The sequence below is a fragment of the Bolinopsis microptera genome, chromosome 1 (assembly GCF_026151205.1).
Source record: "Bolinopsis microptera isolate Bmic1 chromosome 1, MBARI_Bmic_1.0, whole genome shotgun sequence".
NCBI lineage: Eukaryota > Metazoa > Ctenophora > Tentaculata > Lobata > Bolinopsidae > Bolinopsis > Bolinopsis microptera.
Window position 1 is genome coordinate 10934534 of NC_087072.1, and position 17239 is coordinate 10951772.

General features: G+C 40.9%; 3 protein-coding genes across 9 annotated transcripts in view; 1 reads left to right on the forward strand and 2 right to left on the reverse strand.

Moving 5' to 3' along the window:
- The window catches only part of LOC134823063 (uncharacterized), a 54197-nt gene extending 37173 nt beyond the window's left edge, over nt 1-17024 (reverse strand). Inside the window, exons 1-7 of the mRNA XM_063834416.1 lie at nt 16959-17024; nt 16653-16834; nt 15040-16098; nt 13182-13943; nt 5744-6004; nt 3352-5247; nt 80-2981 (exon numbers count right to left, since the gene is read on the reverse strand). Coding sequence (XP_063690486.1) covers nt 80-2981; nt 3352-5247; nt 5744-6004; nt 13182-13943; nt 15040-16098; nt 16653-16834; nt 16959-16990 — 7094 coding nt within the window. The 5' untranslated portion in view covers nt 16991-17024. The remainder of the gene's footprint in view (nt 1-79; nt 2982-3351; nt 5248-5743; nt 6005-13181; nt 13944-15039; nt 16099-16652; nt 16835-16958) is intronic.
- The window catches only part of LOC134815900 (coiled-coil domain-containing protein 102A-like), a 90904-nt gene that overhangs the window by 41760 nt on the left and 31905 nt on the right, over nt 1-17239 (forward strand). The window lies entirely within an intron of this gene.
- LOC134818781 (netrin receptor UNC5D-like) lies at nt 7628-11294 on the reverse strand. Its single transcript, XM_063828429.1, has 7 exons — nt 11226-11294; nt 10841-11079; nt 10435-10543; nt 9947-10129; nt 9237-9575; nt 8859-9056; nt 7628-8001 (listed from the first exon to the last, which is right to left on the reverse strand). The coding sequence occupies exons 1-7, from the start codon at nt 11275-11277 to the stop codon at nt 7862-7864; spliced, it is 1260 nt and encodes a 419-aa protein (XP_063684499.1). The 5' UTR covers nt 11278-11294; the 3' UTR covers nt 7628-7861.

The window sequence follows — 17239 nt, forward strand, 5'->3', positions numbered from 1 at the left end:
ATCGTGAAGAGGAGCTGGATTTGTGCAGGTTCTGGTTCTTGACTGGGATCCTCCTCCACATGTTTTAGAATACTCTGACCACTCTCCATAGTCACTCCATCCGCCATCAACAGGGCAGCTTTGTGAGTTGCAATTCTGTTCCTCAGTGTTTTCTCCTACACATTCAGTTCCACCGTGAAGAGGAGCAGGCTTTGTGCAGGTTCTGGTTCTTGACTGGGATCCTCTTCCACACGTAACAGAGCACTCTGCCCAGTCTCCATAGTTAGTCCATCCGCCATTAACCGGGCAGCTTTCAGTGTTGCATGGCTGAGTCTCAGTGCTGTCTCCTGCACATTCAGCTCCACCGTGAAGAGGAGCTGGATTTGTGCAGATTCTGGTTCTTGATTGAGATCCTCCTCCACATGTTTTAGAACACTCTGACCACTCTCCATAGTTACTCCATCCGCCATTAACTGGGCAGCTTTCAGTGTTGCATGGCTGAGTCTCAGTGCTGTCTCCTGCACATTCAGCTCCATCGTGAAGAGGAGCAGGATTTGTGCAGGTTCTGGTTCGTGACTGGGATCCTCCTCCACATGTTTTAGAACACTCTGACCACTCTCCATAGTTAGTCCATCCGCCATTAACCGGGCAGCTTTCAGTGTTGCATGGCTGAGTCTCAGTGCTGTCTCCTGCACATTCAGCTCCACCGTGAAGAGGAGCTGGATTTGTGCAGATTCTGGTTCTTGACTGGGTTCCTGTTCCACATTCCTTAGAGCACACTGACCAGGTTCCATATTCACTCCATCCGCCATTAACCGGGCAGCTTTCAGTGTTGCATGGCTGAGTCTCAGTGCTGTCTCCTGCACATGCAGCTCCATCGTGAAGAGGAGCAGGATTTGTGCAGGTTCTGGTTCGTGTTTGGATTCCTCCTCCACATGTTTTAGAACACTCTGACCACTCTCCATAGTTACTCCATCCGCCATTAACTGGGCAGCTTTCAGTGTTGCATGGCTGAGTCTCAGTGCTGTCTCCTGCACATTCAGCTCCATCGTGAAGAGGAGCAGGATTTGTGCAGGTTCTGGTTCGTGACTGGGATCCTCCTCCACATGTTTTAGAACACTCTGACCACTCTCCATAGTTAGTCCATCCGCCATTAACCGGGCAGCTTTCAGTGTTGCATGGCTGAGTCTCAGTGCTGTCTCCTGCACATTCAGCTCCACCGTGAAGAGGAGCTGGATTTGTGCAGATTCTGGTTCTTGACTGGGTTCCTGTTCCACATTCCTTAGAGCACACTGACCAGGTTCCATATTCACTCCATCCGCCATCAACCGGGCAGCTTTCAGTGTTGCATGGCTGAGTCTCAGTGATGTTTCCTGCACATGCAGCTCCATCGTGAAGAGGACCTGGATTTGTGCAGGTTCTGGTTCGTGTTTGGATTCCTCTTCCACATGTTTTAGAACACTCTGACCAGTCTCCATAGTTACTCCATCCGCCATTAATCGAGCAGCTTTCAGTGTTGCATGGCTGAGTCTCAGTGCTGTCTCCTGCACATTCAGCTCCATCGTGAAGAGGAGCAGGATTTGTGCAGGTTCTGGTTCTTGACTGAGATCCTCTTCCACATGTTTTAGAACACTCTGACCAGTCTCCATAATTAGTCCATCCGCCATTAACCGGGCAGCTTTCAGTATTGCATGGCTTAGTCTCAGTGCTGTCTCCTGCACATTCAGCTCCATCGTGAAGAGGAGCAGGATTTGTGCAGGTTCTGGTTCGTGTCTGGGATCCTCTTCCACATGTTTTAGAACACTCTGACCAGTCTCCATAGTTACTCCATCCGCCATTAATCGAGCAGCTTTCAGTGTTGCAAGACTTAGTCTCAGTGCTGTCTCCTGCACATTCAGCTCCATCGTGAAGAGGAGCAGGATTTGTGCAGGTTCTGGTTCGTGTTTGGATTCCTCTTCCACATGTTTTAGAACACTCTGACCAGTCTCCATAGTTACTCCATCCGCCATTAATCGAGCAGCTTTCAGTGTTGCATGGCTGAGTCTCAGTGCTGTCTCCTGCACATTCAGCTCCATCGTGAAGAGGACTAGGCTGTGTGCAGGTTCTGGTTCTTGACTGGGATCCTCTTCCACATGTTTTAGAACACTCTGACCAGTCTCCATAGTTAGTCCATCCGCCATTAACCGGGCAGCTTTCAGTGTTGCATGGCTGAGTCTCAGTGCTGTCTCCTGCACATTCAGCTCCATCGTGAAGAGGAGCAGGATTTGTGCAGGTTCTGGTTCTTGACTGAGATCCTCTTCCACATGTTTTAGAACACTCTGACCAGTCTCCATAGTTAGTCCATCCGCCATTAATCGGGCAGCTTTCAGTGTTGCAAGAGTTAGTATCAGTGCTGTCTCCTGCACATTCAGCTCCACCGTGAAGAGGAGCAGAATTTGTGCAGGTTCTGGTTCTTGACTGAGATCCTCCTCCACATGTTTTAGAGCACTCTGACCACTCTTCATAGTTAGTCCATCCGCCATTAACCGGGCAGCTTTCAGTGTTGCATGGCTGAGTCTCAGTGCTGTCTCCTGCACATTCAGCTCCATCGTGAAGAGGAGCAGGATTTGTGCAGGTTCTGGTTCGTGACTGGGATCCTCCTCCACATGTTTTAGAACACTCTGACCAGTCTCCATAGTTACTCCATCCGCCATTAATCGAGCAGATTTCAGTGTTGCAAGACTTAGTCTCAGTGCTGTCTCCTGCACATGCAGCTCCATCGTGAAGAGGAGCAGGATTTGTGCAGGTTCTGGTTCGTGTTTGGATTCCTCTTCCACATGTTTTAGAACACTCTGACCACTCTCCATAGTCACTCCATCCGCCATTAATCGGGGAGCTTTCAGTGTTGCATGGCTGAGTCTCAGTGCTGTCTCCTACACATTCAGCTCCACCGTGAGCAGGAGCAGGCTTTGTGCAGGTTCTGGTTCTTAACTGGGATCCTCTTCCACACGCAACAGAGCACTCTGCCCAGTGTCCATAGTTAGTCCATCCGCCATTAATCGGGCAGCTTTCAGTGTTGCATGGCTGAGTCTCAGTGCTGTCTCCTGCACATTCAGCTCCACCGTGAAGAGAAGCAGGATTTGTGCAGGTTCTGGTTCTTGACTGGGATCCTCCTCCACATGTTTTAGAACACTCTAACCAGTCTTCATAGTTATTAGTTAGTCCATCCGCCATTAATCGGGCAGTTTTCAGTGTTGCATGGCTGAGTCTCAGTGCTGTCTCCTGCACATTGAGCTCCATCGTGAAGAGGAGCAGGATTTGTGCAGGTTCTGGTTCGTGTCTGGGATCCTCTTCCACATGTTTTAGAACACTCTGACCAGTCTCCATAGTTACTCCATCCGCCATTAATCGAGCAGCTTTCAGTGTTGCAAGACTTAGTCTCAGTGCTGTCTCCTGCACATTCAGCTCCATCGTGAAGAGGAGCAGGATTTGTGCAGGTTCTGGTTCGTGTTTGGATTCCTCTTCCACATGTTTTAGAACACTCTGACCAGTCTCCATAGTTACTCCATCCGCCATTAATCGAGCAGCTTTCAGTGTTGCATGGCTGAGTCTCAGTGCTGTCTCCTGCACATTCAGCTCCATCGTGAAGAGGACTAGGCTGTGTGCAGGTTCTGGTTCTTGACTGGGATCCTCTTCCACATGTTTTAGAACACTCTGACCAGTCTCCATAGTTAGTCCATCCGCCATTAACCGGGCAGCTTTCAGTGTTGCATGGCTGAGTCTCAGTGCTGTCTCCTGCACATTCAGCTCCATCGTGAAGAGGAGCAGGATTTGTGCAGGTTCTGGTTCTTGACTGAGATCCTCTTCCACATGTTTTAGAACACTCTGACCAGTCTCCATAATTAGTCCATCCGCCATTAATCGGGCAGCTTTCAGTGTTGCAAGACTTAGTATCAGTGCTGTCTCCTGCACATTCAGCTCCACCGTGAAGAGGAGCAGAATTTGTGCAGGTTCTGGTTCTTGACTGAGATCCTCCTCCACATGTTTTAGAGCACTCTGACCACTCTTCATAGTTAGTCCATCCGCCATTAACCGGGCAGCTTTCAGTGTTGCATGGCTGAGTCTCAGTGCTGTCTCCTGCACATTCAGCTCCATCGTGAAGAGGAGCAGGATTTGTGCAGGTTCTGGTTCGTGACTGGGATCCTCCTCCACATGTTTTAGAACACTCTGACCAGTCTCCATAGTTACTCCATCCGCCATTAATCGAGCAGATTTCAGTGTTGCAAGACTTAGTCTCAGTGCTGTCTCCTGCACATGCAGCTCCATCGTGAAGAGGAGCAGGATTTGTGCAGGTTCTGGTTCGTGTTTGGATTCCTCTTCCACATGTTTTAGAACACTCTGACCACTCTCCATAGTCACTCCATCCGCCATCAATCGGGCAGCTTTCAGTGTTGCATGGCTGAGTCTCAGTGCTGTCTCCTGCACATTCAGCTCCACCGTGAGCAGGAGCAGGATTTGTGCAGGTTCTGGTTCGTGTTTGGGTTCCTGTTCCACATTCCTGAGAACAGTCTGACCACTCTTCATAGATGTTCCATCCGCCATTAACCGGGCAGTCTTGAGTGTTGCAAGACTTAGTCTCAGTGCTTTCTCCCGGACAATCTGCTCCACCGTGAGCAGGAGCAGGATTTGTGCAGGTTCTGGTTCGTGTTTGGGTTCCTGTTCCACATTCCTGAGAACAGTCTGACCACTCTTCATAGATGTTCCATCCGCCATTAACCGGGCAGTCTTGAGTGTTGCAAGACTTAGTCTCAGTGCTGTCTCCCGGACAATCTGCTCCACCGTGAGTAGGAGCAGGATTTGTGCAGGTTCTGGTTCGTGTTTGGGTTCCTGTTCCACATTCCTGAGAACAGTCTGACCACTCTTCATAGATGTTCCATCCGCCATTAACCGGGCAGTCTTGAGTGTTGCAAGACTTAGTCTCAGTGCTTTCTCCCGGACAATCTGCTCCACCGTGAGCAGGAGCAGGATTTGTGCAGGTTCTGGTTCGTGTCTGGGATCCTCTTCCACATGTTTTAGAACACTCTGACCAGTCTCCATAGTTACTCCATCCGCCATTAATCGAGCAGCTTTCAGTGTTGCAAGACTTAGTATCAGTGCTGTCTCCTGCACATTTAGCTTCACCGTGAAGAGGAGCAGGATTAGTGCAGGTTTTTCTCCTTGTCTTGTGGCCTCCTCCACATTTTGCTGAGCAACTCGACCACACACCCCAAGTAGTCCACGTTCCGTTAACTGAAACAAGTAACGATGAGTAAAGGTTTAAAGCTTTTATATTATGAACACTTATGTATTTTGTTTTTGTTGGAATTTTGTTCAAGTTAAATTATATGAATGCGTAATTATTATTTTTCATTGACAAACCAGGGCAAGGTGACAGTGATCCATAGTCTTTCCATTTTCCGGTATCTATTTATATTTGTGTTATATACTGTATAATATTGATTAGTAAAGGTTCAACTTGCTAGAAACAATAACTTGAACACCTGAAGTGGATTAGGTGATACAAAATAAATAATTGCTTTTAATAATTGCTGTTAATAACACTGTCGATTGCTGTTAAAAGACTGCCTCGTTATTGTATGAATTAAAAACTATATCAATGATTCAAAGTGTTGTTTAACGGCATCGTTAGATTATAATCATGATAACGATTATCTAACTGTTTGTTATAATTCATTGAAAAACAGTGATAAAGTCTGTAAGTCTACTGATGACTGAAATATCTTACATTCACGAGTCACCAGGTAAACGTTTAGAGCCCAGGAACCTCCCCTTCCATCTTCGCAGTTAGTTGCTCTTCCATATTTCTTGTAGGTTTCATGAGCATCTTCGGCTGTAAAACACTCCTTGTCGTTTTGAATTGCGAACACTGAATAGCCCACTTCCTTGGCGAATTTGTAACATTTTTCTATTGGATTGTCGTAGTTTCTTTTGCCGCCAGCTATTGCTCTGGTTTTTTTGTCTTTCCAGCAGCCCAAGTTACAATTTCCTGGTTAATTGGTTAGAGTTTTTTTGTTGTTGCTAGAATTTAATTAACATTTATGATTTAGGATGTGCTATAATACGAGCAATTGATATACGATAATGTGTGTTTGTTACGTCTTGGTTTGAGTATGGATAAGGTCTTGATGGAGCTATCCCCTGCTATTCAAACACATTATTATGATAGCAAGGTACTCACCAGCTAGGGTAGGCCCTATGATCACCAGGACCACTATCGTCACTAGAGTCATCTTCATCATTGTCATTATTAAAAGCAAGACTTGTGGTCAGGCTTTCATAACTGATTAAATTCAGATCAATCAAATGAATGTTACGGAAAACTCGATATTAAAACAACTGTAAACTTTACTCCAACAGAAAGAACGATTGCAAAGGTTAACTATACAAAATGTCCGTGACAATATTCATCAGAGAGTTACAACACTTAAAATAAGTAGAACTTTGTTACTTGATTTTATACTGATAGAATGAAAGTAAAAGCTTGATAACATGCACCTTACTGGATACTTAACCAGTAAGTTAAATGCAACTACCAAATAATTAAATAATTATGTAATCTATCTCAAAAGTATCAGACTTAGCAGGTACGTGTTTAACTCGCTCACTACCGTAGCTGTGAAGGTTTATAATTCGTCATTATAAACATTTTGAGTTTTGACCCTACACAATTCAGAACAACTACGAATTTGCTCAACAGTACGCGCAACAGGCCACGGAACTTGAAATTGACGTAATACAATGGCCAGAATATTTGAGGTCGAAGAATAATATATAATATGAGCCACAGTAACTGTTCCATTTCAATAATAGAATATAAAAATATAGCTGACATCTTGTTACAACTTTGCAACTGACTCAAGCTTCGGTTGTGGTAATTACAGTTGATAATTCAAAATACTATAATATTGGGTATATTACGAAATTTGGCTATTCAAAATTCAGCATGGCATGTCTAATCACTAAACAAATTCTTACGTATAACGATTTCTTCAGAAGGTGTCACGTTGTAGAGGAAGTATCTGTCCTAATGCTACCACTGCACGTGTGATGTGATAATAACTATTTGAATTTCTGATTTTTTCCTGCGAAAATTTTGATGTTTAAACACTTTTCATTCATTACAGCAGATCACGATTATGACAATGGAGAAAAAATGAGAAAATTTCACGTTTTCAGCTTGAAATTATTACTTCTCTTGGGTTGATGTGTAAGCAGTCTTTATAGCTAAAGGAGTTTCCAACCTATTCTATGTAATAATTACAGCTACGGCTTGAAACTTTGAAACAACCGCTCTACTTTCAAATGAAGGCTACATTTAACGTTACATGTGGTCCCTCTGATACAGGGTTAACAGGCCTTTATCTTGATGATCTCCCATCTCGTTTATTTCTCATACAGGGTAAAAACATCGAAAGAGTTGAGAACTGCTTGCTCGCAAGCACAAACTTATATTATGAGCTAGAAGTAGCCTATTTGTTTCTGGCAATTTACCCAAGAACCTGTTTAGTTAGAATTCGAATTTATTCACCCGAATATAATTTAATTATAATGACAAATTTAAAATAATATTATTAGTACTTTGTATAATAAATAATACTATATATATTCAATGATTTATGGTTTAAAATTAAAACAGTAAAATTAAATCAAATTCTCAAATTGCGATTATTGAAAATTGCATCACACATTTAAAAAATCGTTGAATAATATTGAAAATATTTGCAAAACGAATAATTACGAACATATCATCAGTTTCTTTAAAATTACTATATTTAACGTTTAATCGATAAATATCAGAAGATATTTTTTCAGTCAGTGGGGTCAATAGCCTTAAAGCAGGGAGTTAGCCCGTGTCTGTGCTACACAGTGCTTCCCTCTTCTCAGAGTCCATGAACACGTAGTCAAACTGGCCCCCCCCCCCCTCCTTGCAGTTCACCGTTATCTTGTAGTTGTAGGAATTCGGAATGTCTACCTTGGTTAGCACTGCAATTGTACGGAACTTTAAAGATATTGGATAAAACGAGAGTCCAACTTTTGTGACTGGAATAACACATCTGTGAACTTAAGTGAACAATTTCAGGAAAATGCATGCAGATAGGAATGTCTCAAGGAATATGAAAACTGTCCATGTCAGAAACAAAATGTATTCTTGTGTAAATTTGTATTGATCCCGTTTGATGCGTCAAGGAAAAATGCTCTTATCAGGAAAGGAATTTACTCAACGTTTCAATGTTACAACAGATCACGAATACTATGTTGTAACATTGAAACGTTGAGTAAATTCCTTTCCTGATAAGAGCATTTTTCCTTGTCGCATCAAACGGGATCAATACAAATTAACACAAGAATACATTGCAACCATGCGACTCATGTCTCATAAACAACACTCCAATCCGGATTTTACATCCGTCTATCGTGACTTTCAAGGAGGTTGATTTTTATTTTTAAAGTATTGCATGATTCTTCCCCAATCATTTAAATGTTAATTGGTATGAAAAGGCATATGTTAATTGATGTACATACGGAGTTAAAAAGTTCCGCAAATATCAAGCTATGGCTGGCTCAAATTCAGTCCACGCTGCCATCACGCAGCCGCCGAAGAGCGAGTAAGGGCTCCACACTGCCGGCGGATCATCTGACGCCGGCGCCCATGTCTGGTGTTATCAATAATATGTGCTTGTGTACGATTTAATTGTTGGTTTATTCGGTTCAAAAGCAAATTCCCATTTGTTTTGAACTGAAGATACCGACACAAAAAGATAACGAATAAAATTATGGATTAAAGAGATATGAACAATATGTATATAAGATATTTCTAGAGCCTTACATGCAATACTTACTTGTTTTCATACATTTAGGAGGGTCTGCTGTTTCTCTACCAACTACTTCATAGCTCGTTCCGTTAATACATGTCATAGACCGTGTTCCTAAGTTGTTATATCTAGGTTTACAGCTCACTCTGATCACTTCTGCTGCTTCAACAGGAAACTGTGTAACTGTTACAGCGTGTTCCCAGGTTGAATCTAGTCCCGTACAACCTGAATGAGTGATGAAAGTTTAAAACTCTCTTTTTGTTTACAATTAAAAACAATGTACTATGTTTGTTACAATTCAGTTTGAGTCTGGACAAGTTTATATTTTCAGTCTGATGGGGTTATCCCCCTTATGTAGTAGACTTCAACGTGAAATTTAAAATTAAGTTAGAATTTTACAAATACTTGGGCAAGAGTGAGTATTGCAATTCCGCGATTCTCTGTCATCTCCGTCACATTGAGTCCCGCTGTGAGCAGGAGCAGGATTTGTGCAGGTTCTGGTTCGTGTTTGGGTTCCTGGTCCACATTCTGTAGAGCACAATGACCAGTCTCCATAGCCACTCCATCCGCCATTAACCGGGCAGTCTTTAGTTTTGCATGACTTAGTCTCAATGCTTTCTCCCTGACAATCTGCTCCACCGTGAGCAGGAGCAAGATTCGCGCAGGTTATATTGTTTAGTGTTTGGGTTCCTGGTCCACATTCCTTAGAGCACTCTGACCACTCTCCATAGCTGCTCCATCCGCCTATAATCGAACTGTTTTTTACTATTTTTCTTTTAGTCAATAATTGTTAGGGTATACTGTTCTCACGTGTAAAATGGCCAGCAACATGACAGTTCGGAATATGAACGAATATAATGCTTGATACTTAAAAGTATAGTAAGAGTTTTGATGGGTCCAGTAATGGAGATTAACTAATTTCCTTATACAATTAGAACCACCAGACTTCAGCTTCATTACAAAGGTATATAAGTATATGCTACATATTTACTTAGTGAGATAGTGGAAGATAGATAGGTGCATTTTCTAAATATTACATCTTTTCATATAATACAGAATACCTTTTGTTCCTTCTTATGTCCTTAATATTCATAAAGTTTAATTAATGAAAGTACCTGTTTGATAGCATATTTCGCTAGGACACTTGATGTAGTTGTCACCAACACAGCACTTACTGTCTCTCCGAAGCACACTACCATCACATTGTGTACCATCAGGAGCATTGTCCTTCTCCATGTTAGATTGACAGCAGTATTGCCCGTTGTTGTAAACGTAGGGGTGGAAAGGAGGGCATGTATCTGGAAATTATGAAATTTTATAATTCCCACATTAAATTTTGAAGCCGCAAACTTTTTAAGTTCGTACACTAATTGTGCCCCACAGTTCTGAGAGCATACCTTACCAGACTTTATTTGAACGGTCATTAATTGGACGCTGGAGGCCCCAGTGTTAATTTAATGTCCGTTCAAATAAAATCAAAGTCCGTTGAATTTTTTCCCCAAAAGTATTCCACTACGAAGGACTTGACTACTTTTTAATTTCGGTCAATTTCAATTTCTATACTATTATATTACTATTATATATATTATAGATCGGAACTTACTTTTATCAGGTCTACAGAATTGTAATACTAATTCTGCTTCATCATCAATCCAAATTTTCTCTCCATTTACAAAGTCAAATTCTTTTCTTTCGTCTACTTGAACACTGATCTGTAAAGTGTTGCAGTTTAATTTGTATTATGATAACTTATTATAGCACGTGTTTTTTCGTAAGTTTTAGGAGCAAAACCTTATGTTATGACTCTCCAACGCCATCTAAAGTACAACATTATTAAAATTCCGCTCATACAACAATCCATAAAAACAGAGTTTTTCGATGTCAGAGCGATGTCATGAATGAAATTATGAATAAATACAGACAAGTCCAATGTAACAAAATCTAGGTTCAGTGGAATTTGGTCGAGCCAGTCTAATTTAAAATGGCATAAGTAAGAAAGAAGAGTTTACTGTATGAATGAGCCACCCATCAGTTCCATCCATTCTGATGGAAATACACTGGAATTCCCCGATGTCAGCATTGTCACTAAAGGTCCAAATATCTGTGTCGCCAGAGTTTCTATCATTCCCCGGGTTATCAGTCACGTGCTCTCCTGTATGTCCTGTTGTTCCGATGATTTTGTAGAAGAATTTCGAATTAGTTCCAGAGTTGGATTCAGTTGAGGTCAAAATCGTCACCTTGTATTTAGCTGGAGAAACTTGTTTCAAACTTATTATTTTATTTGTTAGCACCGATTTGTCCCGAAAGCATTATATTACCATCTATCATTCTATCAAAGTATCAAAGTATCAACAATGACAATCTGTAGAAACAGTTTGTAGCAGAGTTACTCACCCGCCAGTAGTGGTGAAATGATCGCTAAAAGCAAAACAGTAGATGTTATCATGATCGTAGTCTTGTTCGCATCCTGCTTAATCGAATTAATTGATAATTAATTGATGATGCCTTGCGCACGTCCGGGATAGCTTGGTATTAGAATTATATTATCTGAGTTTGTAGTCATAAATATCAAATCTGCTCCACAAGCACATCTGAACTGATTGGATCTATTTAATCGGTTTTTACGTATCAAACTGACTACTGAGCCTGGAGGGGGATATTTAAAACATATAAGTGATACGAAATGATTTTATTAGCAGGAGCTTTCAAAAGACTACTGAGCGATAAGCTGGCTGGGACACAATATGAGGGCAAGATAGGGTTCCTCGCTGCCCCTCTGTGTTAGTATAAACTGTCATTGAAAGCAAAGCTAGCTCCCAATGCTCCAGACTGGTTTCTGAAAATATCTACATAATTGTAGAGAAGAGTGTGCTCGAACGACGAACGTAGGATACTCGCTATAAGATGGCTTTGTGGCATTGTCCCATACCATCGTTCGCAAAGTATATGTTAAATTATTCAAATCCTTATAGAACCTTTCCCATTACTCCATTAGATATGATAGGTTCAATGTAAACGTGTGCTGAATTATTCAGTTGGGAGGCACCTATCTCATCATCTCTCGCCTACTTGACGTTCTCACCCTGGTTTCATTCTCTGTCTTTTGAATAAAAGAAATGTTCACATATTACATAAGTCAGCCTACTGATGAAATATGATAAACGATCAGGTAAGGAACTACTGTGACTTGCTCAAGGCTTGTGTACAGCAAATTACTAATACTAAGTTTAAAATTGTGTTATCGAAGGACAGAATACCAGATACCATATATACCAGTAGGTGTAAAAGAGTATTCCCCTGAGAAAAAGAATGTTACAGATGATCTGAAGAGGTGAAGAGATAATGTTAGTGTATAAGTGTAGGTTTAGGGTTATTTGGACAACATCTCCGGACTGTAAGTTTAACTACATAGTGCTGTTTAACATCATTTATTATTATCATTTAATCTTAAAATTCTCCGTTCATCCTTTCGGGAGCTACACAAGATAAACTAAATTTTGTGGTTTACATTTTCCAGTTGTTTTTGAATAAATATAACTTAAATGAATTGAAGTTTTGGCGTGATTACTGATCAAATGAAATAATGAATAATGCAACAAAAATTAACAACAGAACGAAATTCAATGAAATAATTTAAATGAAGAGTGTCTTCGGCGTCCTAAATTTACAGAAAGACTAATTTACTGGTACTAAATGTTCACACAATAGTTTTGTAAAATTGCTGGCGTAGTTCAAGAGGTATAATTCTGAAAATGGTTGTTGACGTAATATTTGACCGGTACATTAGGACCATCTTAACATGATATAATTTCCCCAAAATTACCAAATATTTTCGAGGAATTTTTAAAATGTATCATAATCTTACTTATATAATTCACAGAATTATCTTTGTACAATGTACAATGTACGTTTGTACGACCGCCCACGTGCAAATTAGACGAGAAATAGGTAGTTGCATAGTAACCATATTACGTTTTGTTTAGTGCGAGCAACATTTTAATTCGCTGTATCTTCGGTTGTGTAGGATGTTTTTTGACGCGATTTAATCTGACTGCCAAAGAATACTATTAGGTTCCTCCCTGTGGCCACGGGTTTTCTAGTATTGTATAAATAAGCATTATCATATTTTAAGCATGATAAATTTCTCTGTGGATTCTATCATCACCTCGTCGAGGTCCAAATCAGAGCATATTCTCAAAAAGTTTTCCATTTCTTTAAAATCTAAGTTTTCTTCACTTAGTGCTGGTACAAACTTTCTGGCCTTTTTCAGAAATTCCATTTTATGCATATTTTCTTTTCCTGAGTTTTTTACGAGTTCTTTCGATAAAATCAAGCATATCTCCCAATTACCTTCGTTCGTTTTACCAGGCATTTGATGAAGATTTGTATCTTTGGTAAGTCTTGCGTAAAATTCAATCCTGTCAGCTTCAAAAATAACACCCGGACTGTCTTTTTCTATCGAATCTTGAAAGGGAATGTTGTCTATTATGTTTAAATCACCGAACTGCTTCTCCACGTGCTCGCAAACAGCTATCTCGATTTGTCTAGTGATGGTTCCCTCCATTAGGCTGGCAACAGCTGAGTATATGCTATTATGTAAGTCTAGATCAAATGAGCGGAAAGTAACACTGCACGCCTTGCTGACGGCTGCCAGTTGCCCCTCTGCTAAGTTATCTACTCCTGCTGTCACTTCGAGCATTAGCGACATCTTCATGGTGATCTTTCCGTTGACCCAGAAAATGAATGCCTTAACTTCATAGTCCCCCTCAACAACAGACGAACTAATGTTCTGACTCACTTTTAATCCGACTCCTGGAACGATCTGTATTTCCGGACGTTTCAATGTCATTTCCGAGACTTGCAGATCCGTTACTTTGTAGCTGCTGGACGAGATATCAAGGAATTTTATTGCGCCCTTGTTCGTCAACTTTTCCTCGAATACCCTCATCTTCTTGTGAAGCACATCTTCCAGCTTCTTGACACCACTTTGGTTGATGATTATTTTTAATGATGGTAGCACCGCTTCTTGTTGACACTCCGTCGTGATAAAATGTAAACTAGCGAGCGTTAAAAACACAAAAACCAACGGCATCATCGTCAGGACTTGGAAAACTAATACATTAATATGTCGTTGATAACAAAGTGAACCTTGAAACTTTGTGTGTGATTTCTCTCACAAAGCATTTTGATGATGGACGTATAGTTATAAGTGTAGTATACCGCATCAAACGACGGTTAGAGAAAGGTTATACTCTGTGTTCATACATTAGTGTATTTATTGTATTTTGACCGATGATCTCACAATTGCAAAAAACCGGGTAAATTCTTGCACCTAAAAGTAAATGATTGATTTGGCGTTGATTTTATATATTTTTCATTTCCAACTTTACCAAAGCTGACTGTTCACTGTAGGAACCAGGCAATAAACTCACGTTTTGCAAGATTACATTTGAATTTTATATAATTTTATTTAGGATAATAATATTATAGTGAATACATCACTCTGTTTGTAACATATCAGTACATTGTGCAAGAAATAAGGACGGATTTAAAATTTGGAAGCATGTAGGTCGTAGGACACACAAGGGTAGATATTAGAAGAGTTAAAACTACGCTTTGGGGCAGTAAAATATAGAGAACTGTTTAGATAGGTTTGTGGTACACGTGATGGTAGGACTGGTTATCAGAGTGGACAAGTTAGCAGGATAATTAGATCACCATTATATAAATAATCATGGCGAGTAGTAAAACTCCAATTCAACGACTCGGCACTCCTATCAAACTGGAAAACCCAGCCCAATCGCGAACAAAATGTGGCTTTTACCACTCTACGTGTTGAACAGATCTTTGTGCCCGAGCCTTTCGTCCGTTACATAGTGCATAACATGAATTCTGGGAATTTGAGATGAAGGATAGCAGGAAATGAAGGTGGTAGTACCTGGTGTTTATAAAGTTCTTAGCTGAAAGGGTAACTATAAAAAGTATCGCTCTTAGTTTCCTTTCATCTCTGATCAAATCTGTTTCAATCTTATGCAGAACTGGGCAACGCGTTTCAAATAAATGATTTTCCAACAATTAATTCTTTCGTGAAACTTTAAGATCAATACAAAACAGTGCCTTAATCTGCCTTGCATTGACCTCAAATCAAGGAACATGACGTTATTGTTTATAAAATAATACCCTATATTTTAGCTATAAAGTTTCTTACTTGATTTGAGAAATGTTGTATTATCATCTGACATGTTGCATTCTTGTGAGTTGCAATCTTGAGTCTCAGTGCTGTCTCCTGCACATTCAGCTCCACCGTGAGCAGGAGAAGGCTTTGTGCAGGTTCTGGTTCTTGACTGGGATCCTCCTCCACATCTTTTAGAACACTCTGACCACTCTCCATAGTCACTCCATCCGCCATCAATAGGGCAGCTTTGTGAGTTGCAATTCTGTTCCTCAGTGTTTTCTCCTACACATTCAGATCCACCGTGAGCAGAAGCAGGCTTTGTGCAGGTTCTGGTTCGTGTCTGCCTTCCTGTTCCACAAGTCTTGGAACACTCTAACCATTCACTGAAGTTACTCCACCCGCCATCAACTGGACATTCTTGTGGGTTGCAATCTTGAGATTCACTGTCTTCTCCCTGACAATCTTCTCCACCGTTAGCGGGAGAAGGATTTGTGCATGTTCTGGTTCGTGTCTGGGATCCTCCTCCACAAGTCTTGGAACACTCTAACCATTCACTGAAGTTACTCCACCCGCCATCAACTGGACATTCTTGTGAGTTGCAATCTTGAGATTCACTGTCTTCTCCCTGACAATCTTCTCCACCGTTAGCGGGAGAAGGATTTGTGCATGTTTTGGTTCGTGTCTGGGATCCTCCTCCACAAGTCTTGGAACACTCTAACCATTCACTGAAGTTACTCCACCCGCCATCAACTGGACATTCTTGTGGGTTGCAATCTTGAGATTCACTGTCTTCTCCCTGACAATCTTCTCCACCGTTAGCGGGAGAAGGATTTGTGCATGTTCTGGTTCGTGTCTGGGATCCTCCTCCACAAGTCTCGGAACACTCTAACCATTCACTGAAGTTACTCCATCCGCCATCAACTGGACATTCTTGTGGGTTGCAATCTTGAGATTCACTGTCTTCTCCCTGACAATCTTCTCCACCGTTAGCGGGAGAAGGATTTGTGCATGTTCTGGTCCGTGTCTGGGATCCTCCTCCACAAGTCTTGGAACACTCTAACCATTCACTGAAGTTACTCCACCCGCCATCAACTGGACATTCTTGTGGGTTGCAATCTTGAGATTCACTGTCTTCTCCCTGACAATCTTTTCCACCGTTAGCGGGAGAAGGATTTGTGCATGTTTTGGTTCGTGTCTGGGATCCTCCTCCACAAGTCTTGGAACACTCTAACCATTCACTGAAGTTACTCCACCCGCCAGGGTATACTGTTTTCACGTGTAGATTGCCTAGTATAGCAACATGACAGTTCGGAATATATAATTTCGTGTTTTCCCCTTCTTATGTCCTTTATATTCTTAAAGTTCAAACATGTGTTGTTAATATTCGTTTGGATCTTTATTCTTTATTCGAGCGAAAGGGTCGACGTGATCAAGACAATTATAAGACATAATATAGGACATTCACTCAATTTTAATACAATGCTCCTTCCCTGTGACAATTAAAACCCCAATGCAAAGGGACTTTGCATTAACACTAACACCATATTTAAAATAGCTGCAGTAAATTTATAAAATTTTACGGCCTGTAGCTGTGTTTAGTTTCCACCAAAGCTTTTTAAACCAAACCTATTGTTAATTGTTCTAACCTTTGATAGAATTATCAACAACTGCTAGTCCCAATTCCTTGTCATATGCGAAAGATTGGAACACTTGTGTCATGATCATCGTTGTAGCTCGAAGACAGTTTCCGTCATTGGAGTTGAAATCCTTGTTGTAGAGAACTCTCATTTTGTTTAAGATGGTTAGTCTCTCCTTTGTCTTTTCAATCCTGGAATTTTTCGCGGCTGAATATTTATATTTCAAGCCCAATTATAAAGACAAACTGAAAAATGCGGTCCTTTTATGAAAATATGGTACAAAGACTAACTCTAAGCTGCTCTCAAAAAACGAACCTCAAGATTATGTTTTCCTGCTCGCACTCCATATCCTTCTCAATTAGAAAATATGTTACGGCCCCACCCCACTGATCTTTTGCTCCAGCTCCTTTACAAAAAACATTTCCATTCTTCTGATGCTTAAGCTCGACGTGAGAATTCTGAACTCTTCCTCCATACTGATTATCTTTATTCGCTCCATACATGTAGAGTTTGAAGTGCAAATTCTCAACATCCTCACAGGGGAATCTCACTAAAAATACTTCCACTGAACGACCAGTGAAGTTGGTAGTGACATC

Bases quoted from the DNA above. Each gene is read 5' to 3' on its own strand.
- LOC134818781 (XM_063828429.1), bottom strand. From the start codon at position 11,277: ATGATAACATCTACTGTTTTGCTTTTAGCGATCATTTCACCACTACTG. The intron at 11,080-11,225 runs GTGAGTAACTCT...AAGTTTCTCCAG, and splicing joins CATTTCACCACTACTGGCGG to CTAAATACAAGGTGACGATT. The intron at 10,130-10,434 runs GTAAGTTCCGAT...CATAATTTCCAG, and splicing joins ATTCTGTAGACCTGATAAAA to ATACATGCCCTCCTTTCCAC.